General features: G+C 43.6%; 1 protein-coding gene across 1 annotated transcript; it reads left to right on the top strand.

The window, feature by feature from the left end:
• Positions 1–4,326: 4,326 nt before the first annotated feature.
• Positions 4,327–5,028, top strand: LOC130460110 (uncharacterized). Its single transcript, XM_056827770.1, has 2 exons — positions 4,327–4,789; positions 4,883–5,028. Exons 1-2 carry the CDS (start codon positions 4,486–4,488, stop codon positions 4,897–4,899), a joined length of 321 nt encoding a protein of 106 aa, XP_056683748.1. The 5' UTR covers positions 4,327–4,485; the 3' UTR covers positions 4,900–5,028.
• Positions 5,029–17,863: the final 12,835 nt, after the last annotated feature.

Here is a 17,863-nt window from a genome sequence, read left to right as displayed (position 1 = left end):
ACTCATGTATTGTGTAGATAATGATCAGCAATGGTTCAACAACAAGTCCATGAACAAGGGAATCCACCCTTAAAAAGAAAGCAAAAGGCTGTGAAAGTTCAGGAAGAGGCCACCACGTCTAGTGCCATCGTTATTTCTACAACAAAGCTCAAGCGAGGTAGTGATGGTGGCCCTGTTCAAGCTAATGCGCCAACTGAAGTTGGTGATCTTGAAAAAAAAAACCTGATGCAAAGACGTAAGTTAATACATCTTGCTATTGTTTTTCTAGTACATACTGTCCTTTATTTGTTATATATTATTGTTTGTGTTGAATTATGGACTTCCAGTTTTTCTAGTGCGTGCGTGTTTGCTATTTTTGGTGTGTGGTTGTGTAGTTGTTGTTGTTGTCTATGTGTGTGCGAAAGTGTTGCATTACTTGAGTTGTTAATTACTTGTTATCAATTTAGGTAGAATATAGCTATTATGATATGAAAAAGGGTGACTATATTATAAAGTGGTGTTTAGTTTGGTTAAGAGTAACTATGCGTAGGAAAGGATCACTATACATAAAGAATAGAGTACATGGTTTTGTGATTTGGGAATGGTTTTCGCACATGTGTGGGGTAACTATTCCACTCATTATGGTCACTATATTTAGTAAGAGAAATTGAGGGAAGGTAAATCCAATGTCTAACCTTATATTCCATCATTTTGCAGGTAGATCACCATTATTGTGCGACATATAGTCTAAACAGTTGTACTCAAATACTCTCTATAAAAGTTATCAAGTCAGATGTAGGATCACCCCTTGACCCAGAGAAACATTTCCCATAGAATAGGTAAAATTCTCCATTCAAATATGGTTTATTGTAGGATTTATTTCTTTGATAAAGTTATCCATTCAAATTTAATTTATTGTAGGATTTATCAAAATTTTGAGGCATGTAACTGAACCAAATTTTCTTTTGGCTATACCATACACTCCTCAAGCAATGAACTAGCTTCAGGAAAGTATCTTCAAGAAAGTATCTTTAGGTGCAACTAGGTGCTTCAGGAAAGTATCTTCAGGTGCAACTAGCTTTGTGTTCACCGTCTGAGGCTCCTAGTAATCAAGAGATTTAAATGTCCAAAATACAGTAAATTGAGGGAAGGTAAAGCCAATTTCTAACCTTGGTCTTTGTCATATACAAATATTTTAATATTATTGTGGAAACCTGTCAGACAGTTGTTGTAAGGATCTTCTTTCTATTAAGATCCCATCTTATATTCCTAAACCTCTCATTCTAAAACATCACCTGCACTCACCAATCACCACTAACTCAAAGTGATTTGTTTATAGTTATCAATGTCAATAGATGTTATGTGATGAGATATAAGTAATGGCACATGATCTCATTCCTTGTTAACTGATTTAGGTTTGTTTTTAAAGAACAATGGATTGATGTTGTGAATTTGGAGTAGTCAGTACATGCAAAATGACATTATATTGTAGTTAAATAATTATTATAAGAGCCACGATGAAAAAGGGTTACTATGATAGAAACTAATGTGACTATGTCTAAAACGTGAAAAATTATAAACATTTTCAATTTGGATTTAGCACCTGCATGACGTACATGGTGCCTCCTTTTCTTTGAGACAAGATGTGTCACTTACGACAATTGTTCAACGTGCCTTGACCCTTAACTGAGTAAGGTGCTGCTGTTACTCCAATAAATGGATGACTGGTAATATGCGTACTGCTCAGGCTGCTATTAGTAACTCTGAGGGGATTTAGCTTGTTTCTAAGTTCAACATTGTCTACCATTATTGTACGTGCTATGCAGGTTATGTACTACAGAAGCGTGTTATATTTATTATTTCATACGAAAGGGTGTTAAAGTCTGTTAGCTCAATTTGGTAGAGCTATGTGCAATTGCACATGATGTATGTTCAAATCCTACGTAGGCTAACAACGTATAGAATTAACTTTCTATATTGTTTTATACATAAAACTAAGTAAAATAAAAAGATTATTGACCCTTTAAAAGGGGTAATTTTAAACAGAGTAACTAACTGTTGTGGGAGTTTTACCTTTGTTTGATGACGAGGAGGTATCAGGTTTCACGTAGTGTCGAGTCCAGTCCACGTCGGCGGCGTACCTACAAAACAAGAATATTCCCGTAGGAATATTCCCTTCGATGCTTAAGTAAGACACGGGTTTTTAGGAAGATGTAATTAATGAACAGAAAGCATTAAAGGTAAGTAGTAGAATGTTTCTCTATCTAGAATTGTGTGTCCATTTCTTGGGAATTGGAGGTATTTATAGTCTCCCCCTTTTAGGGGAAAACCCTAGAATCATGTCACATGATTGGCTAGTTTATTAGATAATGACATGTGTCACTATCACAACATTCCTTATGGGCCACGGGGCTCAAAAGGGACTCTTTCATCAGCATAGGCTGATTCTTGGGTGGCAGCCAAGATATGCGGCTGACCAGTGTACGGGTGCCACGTGTCACGTGACGTTGATGCCACGTAGGTGGGGTATTTTTACCCACGTCATTTGCCCCTCAAGAAGGGTATTAAGGTAAGATGGCCTACCTGATGCCCGTTCTTGATCGCTGATCTCCTGATCGGATTCTTTGAACCAGGGAGAGTGCGCCACGTGGCGACTTTTCCTATTCTGTCCTCCCTATATATAAGTGAGGGGGGTAAAAATTTTCATTTTTTACTTTACAAAATTCACCTCTGTGCTTTTCTGGGAGAGAATCTACAGAGATTTCTGACGCAATCTTCTATTCGGCCCATATCCTAAGACGAAGGAAAGACTGTACGAGCCCTTTGTCTCCTTTTCGTGACGCTTACCTTTGACGCCATCCTCTCCATTATTTTTGAGGTAAGCACCTAATTTCAGTATGTTAGTTATTTCTTGCATTTTTTGTTATTTGTCAGTTTTGGCATCGTCCATTTTTCTTTTCCTTTTGGAACGATGGTATGCGGTTCTTGAGCCGTTAAGTTTGGAACTTCTGGGTATGGTGGTCTGATCTGCGCCGCACCAATATCCCACATTTTTTAAGCCCGTCGTTAAGTTCGGCCTCCCATTGCGTCTTTATGCAGGACACGATGGCGAGGACAAAAAAGACGGCAAACATCGCTGACTTGCGGCTTAAAGGTCAGCAGATGGACCCTTCTTTCTCGGGAGGGAAATCCATCAAAGTGCCGGCAGGGGAAATAAGCCGGACTCCCCCAGGTGAGGCTAGCAGTGCTCGTCAAGGAGGTACTTACTTTGATGAGTTTTGGATGGAAGAGATGGAAGCTGGTCCATCGAAACAGCCCGCCGCCTCGTTCGATGAGTCGGAACCAGATGAGAGCGGTGGCGAGGCTATGGGTGAAGAAGTTGAAGAGGAGGCGGCTGGAGTGCCTCAGGTTGTTGCTGGAGGCGTCCAGGGTGAGAATGCTCAAATTGACGCGGGTCATATTGGGGCTGACCCGAAGTGGTTAAAATGGCTGGAGAGACATAAGGAGAATTATGCCGCTGGCATGAATACTGGCCCTGGCTACGAAATGAGATTTCCTGAGAGTGAGGCGTCCACCATTTTTGACGTGGGCCCAGGTGAATTTCCTGTGTATGCTGGAGCCTTTATAAGTGGTTTACGGTTCCCGGTCCATCCTTTTGTGGAGAAAGTATTGGATGGGTTCGGCATTGGCCTCTGCCAATTGTCACCCAATTCTTGGACAAACGTACTTGGGTACGTCGCAAAGTGTGAACTGTTGGGCCTGAGGCCGTCGTTCAATGCATTTCTTAGGTTGGCGCGTTTTCAGAAGGTAAAGGGAGCCGAAGGTTGGTTCCAATTAGCTAACAAGGGGGAGTATGCTACCACTTTTGACAAGCCGTTAAAACACCACTTTTGGAGAATGAGGTGGGTGGTGATGTGGACCGCCGAAGAGGAGGCGGAGCTAAAATTTAGCCGTTGGCAGTTAGAACCTTGCTTTGCAGGGGGAAACGAGGAATTGTCGGCCTTAACGGCACAGGAATGGGATCGGATCACGGTCCATTTCCAGGCTGAGGCCGTGACGGGACAGACCAAGAACCTGAACATTCCCTTGTCTTAGCTTCCGTCATGTGCTCAGCTCAGGGATCCTGTGTTCCTGGCAGCGGCTGGCCTAGGCCATGGGTTGGACCAAGGTATCATGGCATTACTGCTTTTGTGTATTGGATGTTACTTGCTTACTAACTTCTATAAAAAAATCTCCTTTTGCAGCCGTCGCCATGTCCAAGCTTCCGCCTCAAGAGAAGGGGGTTATTAGCACCAAGGAGTGGTTAACCCAGATGGTTAACCAGAAGCTGAAAGGGATTGGCGGAGGTGCTCCGGCAAGAGTGAGTTGCCTATATATTTCTTATTATTATTTTACTCAGTCATTTTTTTTTGTTGTTTTTTTTATATCTTTCCTCCTCTAATATTTCAGAAGGGCGAGAAAGGTTCGGCCGGCCCTAAGCGCAAAGCCGAGGACAAGGACGCTTCCATGGCAGGGAAACGTCCCAAGGTCAAGGCGGGGATCAGGCGTCCTAAGAGGGAGGACTTGCCAGAGAAGTCGTCTGATTCTCCAGTGGAAGTCGTTCCTATGACAGTGACTCCTCTGCGGCAGCATCCTCCTACGGAGGGTTTGGCCAAAAGAGGGGATGCCAGAGGCGGAGCCGGTCCCAGCAAGAGGGCTGCTTCCCCTACGCCGGTCGAGGTCCTTGATGGTGAGGACGACCAGCCTTCGGCTCAGGCGGCCCAGAACCCCGAAGCTCACCGTCCTCCTCATGTGGAAGGCGACGACCCAGGTAAATGCTAAATTCTTCAAGTTAAATTGTTTTCTTGATCAAGTACTTTTGTGGACTCTCACCTCTTCTTTTTGTATACCTTCTGACCGGCAGGCGGCTCTGGACGATGAGGTCCGCAATATTCCTCCGTCTCGGCATTTCTCGTCCCGAGATAAGGCTAAGATCATCTCTTCGGTGATTAACGCCGTGCCGAAGGAATATGTGGAGCAGTTCCCTCCGGCGGAGGATGCGCAATTCGGGGCTATGTAGGCGGTTCTCCTGGATTTAAGCATCCGTCTTTTTGTTTTATTCCTGTACTTAGCAATTTTTACTCTTTCTTACTTACCTTTTTCTTGCAGCTGCTTATTAAGGCTGAGGGCTTTAAACGCTGGCGAGCTGATGTCACCAGCCAGCTTCAGCGGCAGGTGCATAAGGCTACCAATGCCGGGGACTATGCCATGGCGACGGTGGAGAAGGTTCGGCTGGAGATGCAGGAGACCATTGACGCTCAGAGCAAGGAGCTGGCCGTCCTGAGGAGTGACAAGAGGCAGTGCTTGATCAAAATTAATGAACAAGTTCTTGCTATTGAGACCCTTAATGCCAAAGCCCTTTCTACCCAGTCGTTCCTCCAGGAGGCCGAAGCCAAGGTGAAGGAAGCTGCGAGCTTGCGCCAGCAAGTGGCCAGTCTTGAAGAGATGGTCTCGGCTTCTCAGGCCGAGGTTTCTCGGGTCAAGGCCGAGGCCAAGTTGGCTGCGGGGGAGGTGAGAGAGAGAACTCGCCGAGCCTGGGACGCCTGCATGGAGGACTTCTCATTCGCCTGGTTTGAGCGGCAAATTCAAAAGCAGGGTGCAATTATTGAGGCCGAGCAACAAGGTCTTCCTCCTCCCGTGTTTGAGGATTCCGACGCCGAAAGTGAGGAGGTGAACTCGCCGGCTCAGGAGGAGGAGACTTCAGCTCAGCCAACCTCAAAGCCTGCTGTCGATGGTCCAGATGGTGTGGGCACGTCGACCTCCGCCCATTCTGCCGCTGCTCGTCCTGCTAGGTCTTAACTCCACTCCCCTTCATCAAAATCCGTTTTTATGGCGCCTAGAGCGTCTGTAATGAATAATTTTTATTTGTGTTTTAACGCCTAGGGCGTTTGTTTGGATAATTTTTTTTATTTCTGTTGAATTTGGCGCCGTTTTGAGCGCATACCAGTGGTGATTCGTCACCTTTTTATGTTATCTTTTTTTGTTAGACTTTTAAACGCCTTCTCTGTTTATGTCATGTGTGATTGGCCGTCCATTTTATGCCCCAGAGCAGGTGTTTGCAAGTCTCTGAACCAGACTCCCATGCCCAAGATTATTTAGTTGATTGATTGACGCAAGTCAATCAATCAGTATGATTGCCGCTGAACTTGGGTATGGGGATTATTGTGCGGCTTCTTGCAGTTGGATTACTTTTTTGTTTCGGCATGTAGGAGTAATCCTATTTGCCTTAGAAAATATTCGTTGTTAAGAAAACGATGAATTGTATGGGGGGTTTGCCCCCGTCGTAAATTGGGCGCGGTATGTGTGATGCTGCGGCATATAGTAGTAATCCTATTTGCCTTAGAAAATATTCATTTTTAAGAAAACGACAAGTTGTATGGGGGTTTGCCCCCGTCGTAAATTGGGCGCGGCATGTTTGATGCCGCGGCATATGAATTATTTGGGGGTTTGCCCCCGTCGTCAATGTGGAGCGGCATGTTTGTTGCCGCGGCATATAGGAATGAACCTATTTGCCTTCGAAAAATATTCGTTTTTAAAAAAACAATTTGTATGGGGGTTTGCCCCCGTCGCAAATTGGGCGCGACATGTTTGATGCCGCGGCGTATGACTTATTTGGGGGTTTGCCCCCGTCGTCAATGTGGAGCGGCATGTTTGTTGCCGCGGCATATAGGAATGAACCTATTTGCCTTCGAAAATATTCATTTTTAAGAAAAACAATTTGTATGGGGGTTTGCCCCCGTCACAAATTGGGCGCGGCATGTTTGTTGCCGCGGCATATGACTTATTTGGGGGTTTGCCCCCGTCGTCAATGTGGAGCGGCATGTTTGTTGCCGCGGCATATAGGAATGAACCTATTTGCCTTCGAAAATACATTTTTAAGAAAACGAAAAGTTGTATGTTGGTTTGCCCCCGTCGTAAATTGGGCGCGGCATGTTTGATGCCGCGGCATATGAATTATTTGGGGGTTTGCCCCCGTTGTCAATGTGGAGCGGCATGTTTGTTGCCGCGGCATATAGGAATGAACCTATTTGCCTTCGAAAAATTTTCGTTTTTAAGAAAACAATTTGTATGGGGGTTTGCCCCCGCCGCAAATTGGGCGCGGCATGTTTGATGCCGCGGCGTATATCTTATTTGGGGGTTTGCCCCCGTCGTCAATGTGGAGCGGCATGTTTGTTGCCGCGGCATATAGGAATGAACCTAGTTGCCTTCGAAAATATTCATTTTTAAGAAAACAATTTGTATGGGGGTTTGCCCCCGTCGCAAATTGGGCGCGACATGTTTGTTGCCGCGGCGTATGACTTATTTGGGGGTTTTCCCCCGTCGTCAATGTTAAGCGGCATGTTTGTTGCCGCGGCATATAGGAATGAACCTAGTTGCCTTCGAAAATATTCATTTTTAAGAAAACAATTTGTATGGGGGCTTGCCCCCGTCGCAAATTGGGCGCGACATGTTTGTTGCCGCGGCATATAGGAATGAACCTATTTGCCTTCGAAAATACATTTTTAAGAAAACGACAAGTTGTATGTGGGTTTGCCCCCGTCGTAAATTGGGCGCGGCTTGTTTGATGCCGCGGCATATGAATTATTTGGGGATTTGCCCCCGTCGTCAATGTGGAGCGGCATGTTTGAGGCCGCGGCATATAGGAATGAACCTATTTGCCTTCGAAAATATTCATTTTTAAGAAAAACAATTTGTATGGGGGTTTGCCCCCGTCACAAATTGGGCGCGGCATGTTTGTTGCCGCGGCGTATGACTTATTTGGGGGTTTGCCCCCGTCGTCAATGTGGAGCGGCATGTTTGTTGCCGCGGCATATAGGAATGAACCTATTTGCCTTCGAAAATACATTTTTAAGAAAACGAAAAGTTGTATGTGGGTTTGCCCCCGTCGTAAATTGGGCGCGGCATGTTTGATGCCGCGGCATATGAATTATTTGGGGGTTTGCCCCCGTTGTCAATGTGGAGCGGCATGTTTGTTGCCGCGGCATATAGGAATGAACCTATTTGCCTTCGAAAAATTTTCGTTTTTAAGAAAACAATTTGTATGGGGGTTTGCCCCCGTCGCAAATTGGGCGCGGCATGTTTGTTGTTGTGGCGTATGACTTATTTGGGGGTTTGCCCCCGTCGTCAATGTGGAGCAGCATGTTTGTTGCCGCGGCATATAGGAATGAACCTATTTGCCTTCGAAAATACATTTTTAAGAAAATGACAAGTTGTATGGGGGTTTTCCCCCGTCGTAAATTGGGCGCGGCATGTTTGATGCCGCGGCATATGAATTATTTGGGGGTTTGCTCCCGTAGTGAATGTGGAGCGGCATGTTTGTTGCCGCGGCATATAGGAATGAACCTATTTGCCTTCGAAAAATATTCGTTTTTAAGAAAACAATTTGTATAGGGGTTTGCCCCAGTCGCAAATTGGGCGCGGCATGTTTGATGCCGCGGCGTATGACTTATTTGGGGGTTTGCCCCCGTCGTCAATGTGGAGCGGCATGTTTGTTGCCGCGGCATATAGGAATCAACCTATTTGCCTTCGAAAATATTCATTTTTAAGAAAACGAAAAGTTGTATGGGGGTTTGCCCTCGTCGTAAATTGGGCGGGGCATGTTTGATGCCGCGGCATATGAATTATTTGGGGGTTTGCCCCCGTCGTCAATGTGGAGCGGCATGTTTGTTGCCGCGGCATATAGGAATGAACCTATTTGCCTTCGAAAAATATTCGTTTTTAAGAAAACAATTTGTATGGTGGTTTGCCCCCGTCGCAAATTGGTGATACGAGTTTAAAAACTCGTTGTATAAACAAGGATAGTTGATTAACAAGCTAGACCTTTAACTCGTTGATCGTGAATGCAAGACAAGACCTATTGACTCACAATCAGTTCTTTGAATAGGAAACGCGTCCAAAGCAAAGAAAAAAAGCTGAATTATAAACTATAATTCGAAATGTAACAAACAAGTGTTTTAATCATCCAGTTGGTTGTTTATTCCAATCAAGAAGCTGACTATAAATAGCCAAAAACCAACAGCTACAAGAGCTTTAAACGGCTAATTAAGAGCCATTTAAGAGCCTTTAAAATTGGCAGTTACAGGCTCTAAAGCCTCCTAATTCAGTCACTAAATTGGAGGTTACAGAGGCTTAAAACTCTCCTTACAAACAGCAATAATCAAAGCTAAGTAATGACTGAATTTAAATTGGGGATTTAAACAAATATCCCTTTATTAAACCGACTTTAACCAAAGCAATTAAAATAATAAGTGCGTACAATCTGTTTAAACAAGCGGACCAATGTGATTAAACGGACCAGTTTGATTAACGTACCACCTTGATAATAAGGACCATATAACGAGCTCACTCAATCCAAGTCACCATGCACACAAAATTAGCCATTGAACCCAAATCAGTTTTGGTTCCAATTGATAGCATAAGACTATCACTTTCATCCATAACCGTATCATCCCCTCCCCCTTTAAAAGGAATTGACCTCAATTCAGCAAGGCCATCATCATCAAGATAAGGTGAAAGATCACCTACATTGAAAGTAGCATGGACACCATAGTCTCCCGGAAGCTCAATCTTGTAAGTATTATCATTCACACGTGCAACCACCTTGTAAGGACCTTCAGCCCTAGGCATAAGCTTGTTCTTGCGTTTGCTTGGAAAACGCTCTTTCCATAAATGAACCAAAACCAAATCACCTTCTTCAAACAACCTCGGTTTGCGATTCTTATTTGATTTCTATTTATAAGAGGCATTAATAGCTTCAATTCGCTCACGAACTTGTTGGTGCAGTTTCATCATAGACTTTAACTTAGCATCGGCATCCTTGTGAACCAACTCATCTTTTGGTAATGGAATTAAATCCAAGGGTAAGTATGGATTAATCCCATATACTACCTCAAATGGAGAATGACCAGTAGCATAAGTAGGAGACCGATTATAAGCAAATTCAGCGTGAGCAAGCTTGACATCCCAATCCTTTTGCATTTTACTTACCAACCCTCTCAATAGAGTTCCCAAGGTTCGATTTGTCACCTCTGTTCGCCCATCAGTTTGAGGGTGATGTGAAGTGCTAAACAACAACTTGGTTTCCACCTTTCTCCACAATGTATTCCAAAAGTAACTCAAGAACTTGGAATCTCGATCAGAAACAATAGTCTTTGGAATTCCATGCAAACGAACAATCTCCTTATAATACAAATCAGCCACATTACAAGCATCATCCGTTTTGTGACAAGCAACGAAGTGAGCCATTTTTGAAAATCTATCCACCACGACCATAATAGCAACCTTACCTCTTTGAGTACGAGGCAAAGCCACTATAAACTCCATGGATACATCTTCCCAAGGGCGAACTGGAACCGGCAAAGGTGAGTATAAACCGGGTTTGAAAGAACTCTTGGCCATATGACAAGTCACACATTTATTCACAATGTTCGTTACATCACCTAACATTTTAGGCCAAAAGAAATGTTCTCTCAAGATTTCCAAGGTCTTGGCTATGTCAAAGTGACCAGCCAATCCTCCACCATGAGCCTCACGCACTGGTAACTCGCGAATTGAATGCTTAGGAATACAAAGGCGATTACCTTTGAAAAGAAACCCATCTTGCAATATGTACTCCCCATAAGCACCAACTGCACATTTCTCGAATGCAACTCCAAAATCACCATCATCATGATAATAATCTTTTAAGGTCTCAAACCCCAACAAACGAACATCAAGTGTAGCAAGCAAAGTGTACCTTCGTGATAATGCATCAGCCACCACATTGCTTTTACCATCTTTGTATTTCGAAGAAAAATGAAAGGATTGCAAGAACTCAACCCATTTAGCATGCCTTGGGCTCAATTTTTGTTGCCCATTAATATACTTCAAAGATTCATGATCAGAATGCAAAACAAAGTGGCTAGAACGCAAATAATGACTCCAATGATCCAAAGCTCTAACAATGGCATAGAACTCTTTATCATAAGTGCAATAATTCAAACGAGCACCCCCTAACTTTTCCGAAAAATAAGCTATGGGACGCTTACCTTGGATCAAAACAGCACCAATCCCCACTCCACTAGCATCACACTCGACCTCAAAAGGTTAAGAGAAATCTGGCAGCGCCAAAATAGGAGCAGCACACAAACGCTCTTTAATCACATCAAACGCCTTTTGAGCGTCCTCTCCCCATACAAAAGCACCTTTCTTCAAGCAACTAGTGATTGGACTAGTAATAGTACTGAAATCACGAATGAAACGTCTATAAAATGAAGCAAGACCATGAAATGAACGCACCTCACTTATAGTTTTAGGATTAGGCCACGATTTGATAGCCTCGATCTTGGACTGATCCACGGACACTCCATCTTTCGAAACCACATAGCCCAAGAATACAACATTGTCAACAAGGAATGAACACTTCTCTAGCTTCCCATAGAGTCTTTGAGCTCTAAGTGTTTCAAAAACATCCCTCAAATGAATCAGATGCTCCTCTTCGTTCCTACTATACCCCAAGATGTCATCAAGATATACCACAACGAATCTGCCCAAAAATGATTTAAGCACTTCGCTCATTAGCCTCATAAACGTACTAGGAGCATTAGTGAGACCAAATGGCATGACGGTCCACTCATACAAACCATGTTTTGTCTTGAAAGCCGTTTTCCACTCATCTCCTTCACGCATCCGAATCTGATGATAACCACTTCGCAAATCAATTTTTGAGAACAACTTCGAACCATGGAGCTCATCTAACATATCATCAAGTCTCGGAATTGGAAAACGATACTTGATGGTAATGTTATTCACAGCCCTACTATCAACACACATTCGCCATGTTCCATCTTTCTTAGGCACAAGCAACACCAGAACAGCACATGGACTCAAGCTTTCTCTAACATAGCCTCGATTCACAAGTTCATCAATTTGCTTTTTTAATTCCTTTGTTTCCTCCGGATTGCAACGATAGGCAGCCTTATTAGGCAAAGAAGTTCCTGGAATAAGATCAATTTGATGTTCAATACCACGAATAGGGGGCAAACCTGGTGGTAATTCATCCGGAAATACATCCTTGAACTCAAACAGCAATTCGGCAATGGGACTGCCTTCTTTCCAATTTTGGCCTTCAATTGGACTCTCCTTAGCCACGAGCAAATACACCAACTCTCCATGATCAAGAGCTTGCTCAATTTCTCGTTCACTAGCCAACATGGTGAGATTCGGCTTTTTCTTTTGTTTCACACTCATGGATCGAACCGCTTGAGATGACATAGGCTTTAGCACAATTTTCTTACCTTTGTCTCTCAATTCATACTCATTGCTTCTCCCTTTATGAATCACGTCCCTATCAAACTGCCAAGGACGACCCAACAAAATATGACAAGCATCCATAGGAATAACATCACAAGGAACTTCATCCACATACGAACCCATAGTCAAACCAACCCTTACTTGCTTCGACAATTTTACACTATTACCATCATCAAGCCAATGGAGTGCGTATGGCCTAGGATGGGCAGTAGTGATTAAGCCTAATTTTGACACCATTTCACTAGAAGCAGCATTGGTACAACTCCCCCCATCAACAATTACACTACACCACTTATCTTTCACTAGACATTTAGTATGAAACAACTGATCTCGTTGGTCTAGATCAGTAGGTGAAATTTGAGTTTGTAGCGCTCTAAGAACCAGATTTGTGTCATAAATTGGAGCCTCATACCTTCCTCTTCCTCCTCATCACCACTCTCATCAAACACAAATACGTCCCCCAACCTCTTTTCCTCTTCCAACAACTCCTCACGACATTCAACAACTTCTCTCAAGGTCACTACTCGTTTATTTGGACACGCATTTTGATAATGCCCAAACCCTTGACACTTAAAACAACGCACCTTGGACAGACTTGTTTCTTTGGTTGGGTTAGATAGTTTAGGGGCAGCCGTAGAATTACTTGAAACTACGGTACTAGGTGATGTGTTTGGTTTCAAGCTAGGTTCGGATTTAGCCCAAGACTTGGATTTACCATCCATACTAGACCCTCCCCCATATTTTGCCTTCCCTTGATTTTCCAATTTTAAACAAAGTCCACAAAGAGTGTCAAAATCAGAATATAGATAAAGGTCTACGGTATTGGCAATATTATAATTTAGACCCCTTAAAAATTTGGACAGTTTTTGTTCCTCAATTTCCCAATTTCTCCCATTAAGGACAACTTTTCAAACTCATCAATATATTCAGCCACACTCATTTTTCCTAGCCTCAATTCGGCAATTTTACGATAAGTTGTTATTCTATGAGTTGTTGGCACATACCTTTTACGTAGCTTACGTTTCAAAGACTCCCAAGAGGTAATTTTCTCCTTCCCTTCACGTATTCTCTTGGATTTCAGTCCCTCGAACCACAATGAAGCCCCTCTTCCTAGCTTCAATATGGCATATTTACAACGCTTCTCATCATCAATGTCCTTGAAATCGAACATTCTCTCTATTTTGCGCTCCCACTCCAAATAGGCTTCCGGATCTGTTCCACCAACAAATTCAGGAAGTTCGGTGACCTTGAATTCATCCATAGCCCGTAGATCACGCCTAGGAGGCCTACGATACCCCCCATCTCTAACGTTCTTCAAGGCTTCTTGGAGATGTTGTAGAAAGTCAGGATCATCAAAATCCATATTTCAGTTTGTAAGAATTACGAACAGCAGCTCTTTTTTTTTCTTTTTTTTTTTTTTTTTTTTTTTTTCTTTGGGCGGATCACACGAACAGCAGCTCTGATACCACTAATGATACGAGTTTAAAAACTCGTTGTATAAACAAGGATAGTTGATTAACAAGCTAGACCTTTAACTCGTTGATCGTGAATGCAAGACAAGACCTATTGACTCACAATCAGTTCTTTGAATAGGAAACGCGTCCAAAGCAAAGAAAAAAAGCTGAATTATAAACTATAATTCGAAATGTAACAAACAAGTGTTTTAATCATCCATTTGGTTGTTTATTCCAATCAAGAAGCTGACTATAAATAGCCAAAAATCAACAGCTACAAGAGCTTTAAACGGCTAATTAAGAGCCATTTAACAGCCTTTAAAACTGGCAGTTACAAGCTCTAAAGCCTCCTAATTCAGTCACTAAATTGGAGGTTACAAAGGCTTAAAACTCTCCTTACAAACAGCAATAATCAAAGCTAAGTAATGACTGAATTTAAATTGGGGATTTAAACAAATATCCCATTATTAAACCGACTTTAACCAAAGCAATTAAAATAATAAGTGCGTACAATCTGTTTAAACAAGCTGACCAATGTGATTAAACGGACCAGTTTGATTAACGTACCACCTTGATAATAAGGACCATATAACGAGCTCACTCAATCCAAGTCACCATGCACACAAAATGAGCAATTGAACCCAAATCAGTTTTGGTTCCAATTGCTAGCATAAGACTATCACTTTCATCCATAACCGTATCAATTGGGCACGGCATGTTTGATGCCGCGGCATATGACTCATTTGGGGTGTTCCCCCGTCGTCAATGTGGAGCGGCATGTTTGTTGCCGCGGCATATAGGAATGAACCTATTTGCCTTCGAAAAATATTCATTTTTAAGAAAACAATTTGTATGGGGGTTTGCCCCCGTCGCAAATTGGGCGCGGCATGTTTGATGCCGCGGCGTATGACTTATTTGGGGTTTGCCCCCGTCGTTAATGTGGAGCGGCATGTTTGTTGCCGCGGCATATAGGAATGAACCTATTTGCCTTCAAAAATATTCATTTTTAAGAAAACAATTTGTATGGGGGTTTGCCCCCGTCACAAATGGGGCGCGGCATGTTTGTTGCCGTGGCGTATGACTTATTTGGGGGTTTGCCCCCGTCGTCAATATGGAGCGGCATGTTTGTTGCCGCGGCATATAGGAATGAACCTATTTGCCTTCGAAAATATTCATTTTTAAGAAAACAATTTGTATGGGGGTTTGCCCCCTTTGCAAATTGGGCGCGGCATGTTTGTTGCCGTGGCGTATGACTTATTTGGGGGTTTGCCCCCGTCGTCAATGTGGAGCGGCATGTTTGTTGCCGCGGCATATAGGAATGAACCTATTTGCCTTTGAAAATACATTTTTAAGAAAACGACAAGTTGTATGGGGGTTTGCCCCTGTTGTAAATTGGGCGCGTCATGTTTGATGCCGCGGCATATGGATTATTTGAGGGTTTGCTCCCGTCGTGAATGTGGAGCGGCATGTTTGTTGCCGCGGCATATAGGAATGAACCTATTTGCCTTCGAAAAATATTCGTTTTTAAGAAAACAATTTGTATGGGGGTTTGCCCCCGTCGCAAATTGGGCGCGGCATGTTTGATGCCGCGGCGTATGACTTTTTGGGGGTTTGCCCCAGTCGTCAATGTGGAGCGGCATGTTTGTTGCCGCGGCATATAGGAATGAACCTATTTACCTCCGAAAATATTCATTTTTAATAAAACGACAAGTTGGTATGGGGGTTTGCCCCCGTCGTAAATTGGGCGCGGCATGTTTGATGCCGCGGCATATGAATTATTTGGGGGTTTGCCCCCGTCGTCAATGTGGAGCGGCATGTTTGTTGCCGCGGCATATAGGAATGAACCTATTTAACTTCGAAAAATATTTGTTTTTAAGAAAACAATTTGTATGGGGGTTTGCCCCCGTCGCAAATGGGGCGCGGCATGTTTATTGCCGTGGCGTATGACTTATTTGGGGGTTTGCCCCCGTCGTCAATATGGAGCGGCATGTTTGTTGCCGCGGCATATAGGAATGAACCTATTTGCCTTCGAAAATATTCATTTTTAAGAAAACAATTTGTATGGGGGTTTGCCCCCGTCGCAAATTGGGCGCGGCATGTTTGTTGCCGTGGGGTATGACTTATTTGGGGGTTTGCCCCCGTCGTCAATGTGGAGCGGCATGTTTGTTGCCGCGGCATATAGGAATGAACCTATTTGCCTTTGAAAATAAATTTTTAAGAAAACGACAAGTTGTATGGGGGTTTGCCCCCGTCGTAAATTGGGCGCGTCATGTTTGATGCCGCGGCATATGGATTATTTGGGGGTTTGCTCCCGTCGTGAATGTGGAGCGGCATGTTTGTTGCCGCGGCATATAGGAATGAACCTATTTGCCTTCGAAAAATATTCGTTTTTAAGAAAACAATTTGTATGGGGGTTTGCCCCCGTCGCAAATTGGGCGCGGCATGTTTGATGCCGCGGCGTATGACTTATTTGGGGGTTTGCCCCCGTCGTCAATGTGGAGCGGCATGTTTGTTGCCGCGGTATATAGGAATGAACCTATTTGCCTTCGAAAATATTCATTTTTAATAAAACGACAAGTTGTATGGGGGTTTGCCCCCGTCGTAAATTGGGCGCGGCATGTTTGATGCCGCTGCATATGAATTATTTGGGGGTTTGCCCCCGTCGTCAATGTGGAGCGGCATGTTTGTTGCCGCGGCATATAGGAATGAACCTATTTACCTTCGAAAAATATTCGTTTTTAAGAAAACAATTTGTATGGGGGTTTGCCCCCGTCGCAAATTGGGCGCGGCATGTTTGATGCCGCGGCATATGACTCATTTGGGGTTTTCCCCCGTCGTCAATGTGGAGCGGCATGTTTGTTGCCGCGGCATATAGGAATGAACCTATTTGCCTTCGAAAAATATTCATTTTTAAGAAAACAATTTGTATGGGGGTTTGCCCCCGTCGCAAATTGGGCGCGGCATGTTTGATGCCGCGGCGTATGACTTATTTGGGGGTTTGCCCCCGTCGTCAATGTGGAGCGGCATGTTTGTTGCCGCGGCATATAGGAATGAACCTATTTGCCTTCAAAAAATATTCGTTTTTAAGAAAACAATTTGTATGGGGGTTTGCCACCGTCGCAAATTGGGCGCGGCATGTTTGATGCCGCAGGGTATGACTTATTTGGGGGTTTGCCCCCGTCGCAAATTGGGCGCGGCATGTTTGATGCCGCGGCGTATGACTTATTTGGGGGTTTGCCCCCATCGTCAATGTGGAGCGGCATGTTTGTTGCCGCGGCATATAGGAATGAACCTATTTGTCTTCGAAAAATATTCGTTTTTAAGAAAACAATTTGTATGGTGGTTTGCGCCTGTCGCAAATTGGGCGCAGCATGTTTGATGCCGCGGCGTATGACTTATTTGGGGGTTTGCCCCCGTCTTCAATGTGGAGCGGCATGTTTGTTGCCGCGGCATATAAGAATGAACCTATTTGCCTTGGATAAATAGACGTTCGTGTTTTCGGGAACGGTTTTTACAATTTAATAGGTGACCAGCCTATGTTTATGCTAATCTGGGCCACTTCTTAGGCTTCAAACAATTAGGCTTGTAAATGTTTTGCTAATCTGGGGCCACTTCTTAGGCCTTTATTTGATTAGGCTTTTTGCATGCATATTTTAGGTATGTTAGTAAAGAGTAATAAATAGGACGAAACAAGAGTAGTATTATTTTTACTTTGTAAGGCAAATTTAGCCGGTTACAAGGGAGACTACTACTCCATTAGGAACATTAGCGGCCGTTGTCTAAACCACAGATTCTTTCATAAAAGATAGTCAGAATACACCTTAGAAAAAGTATTTTTTGAGATTGTCTACATTCCAGGTGCGTAGAATTGGTCGGCCTTGCATGTCTTGAATGCGATAGGTTCCATCTCTGACCTCGTCATAGATCTCATAGGGTCCCTCCCAAGTGGGCGTCAGTTTACCCTGTTCGTTGGCTCGTCCCCCAGATTCCATCTTTCGGAGAACAAAGTCTCCTACTTTGCGCACTCTTTTGGAGACCTTCTTGTTGTCCTACCTCGCCATCCTTATCTTGTACAGTTGTTGCCTCAATGCTGCATTTCC

Source organism: Spinacia oleracea, chromosome 4 (assembly GCF_020520425.1).
Source record: "Spinacia oleracea cultivar Varoflay chromosome 4, BTI_SOV_V1, whole genome shotgun sequence".
NCBI classification, from domain to species: Eukaryota; Viridiplantae; Streptophyta; class Magnoliopsida; order Caryophyllales; family Amaranthaceae; genus Spinacia; species Spinacia oleracea.
Note: the sequence above shows the minus strand (reverse complement) of the source record. Positions and strands in the feature narration are given on the sequence as shown.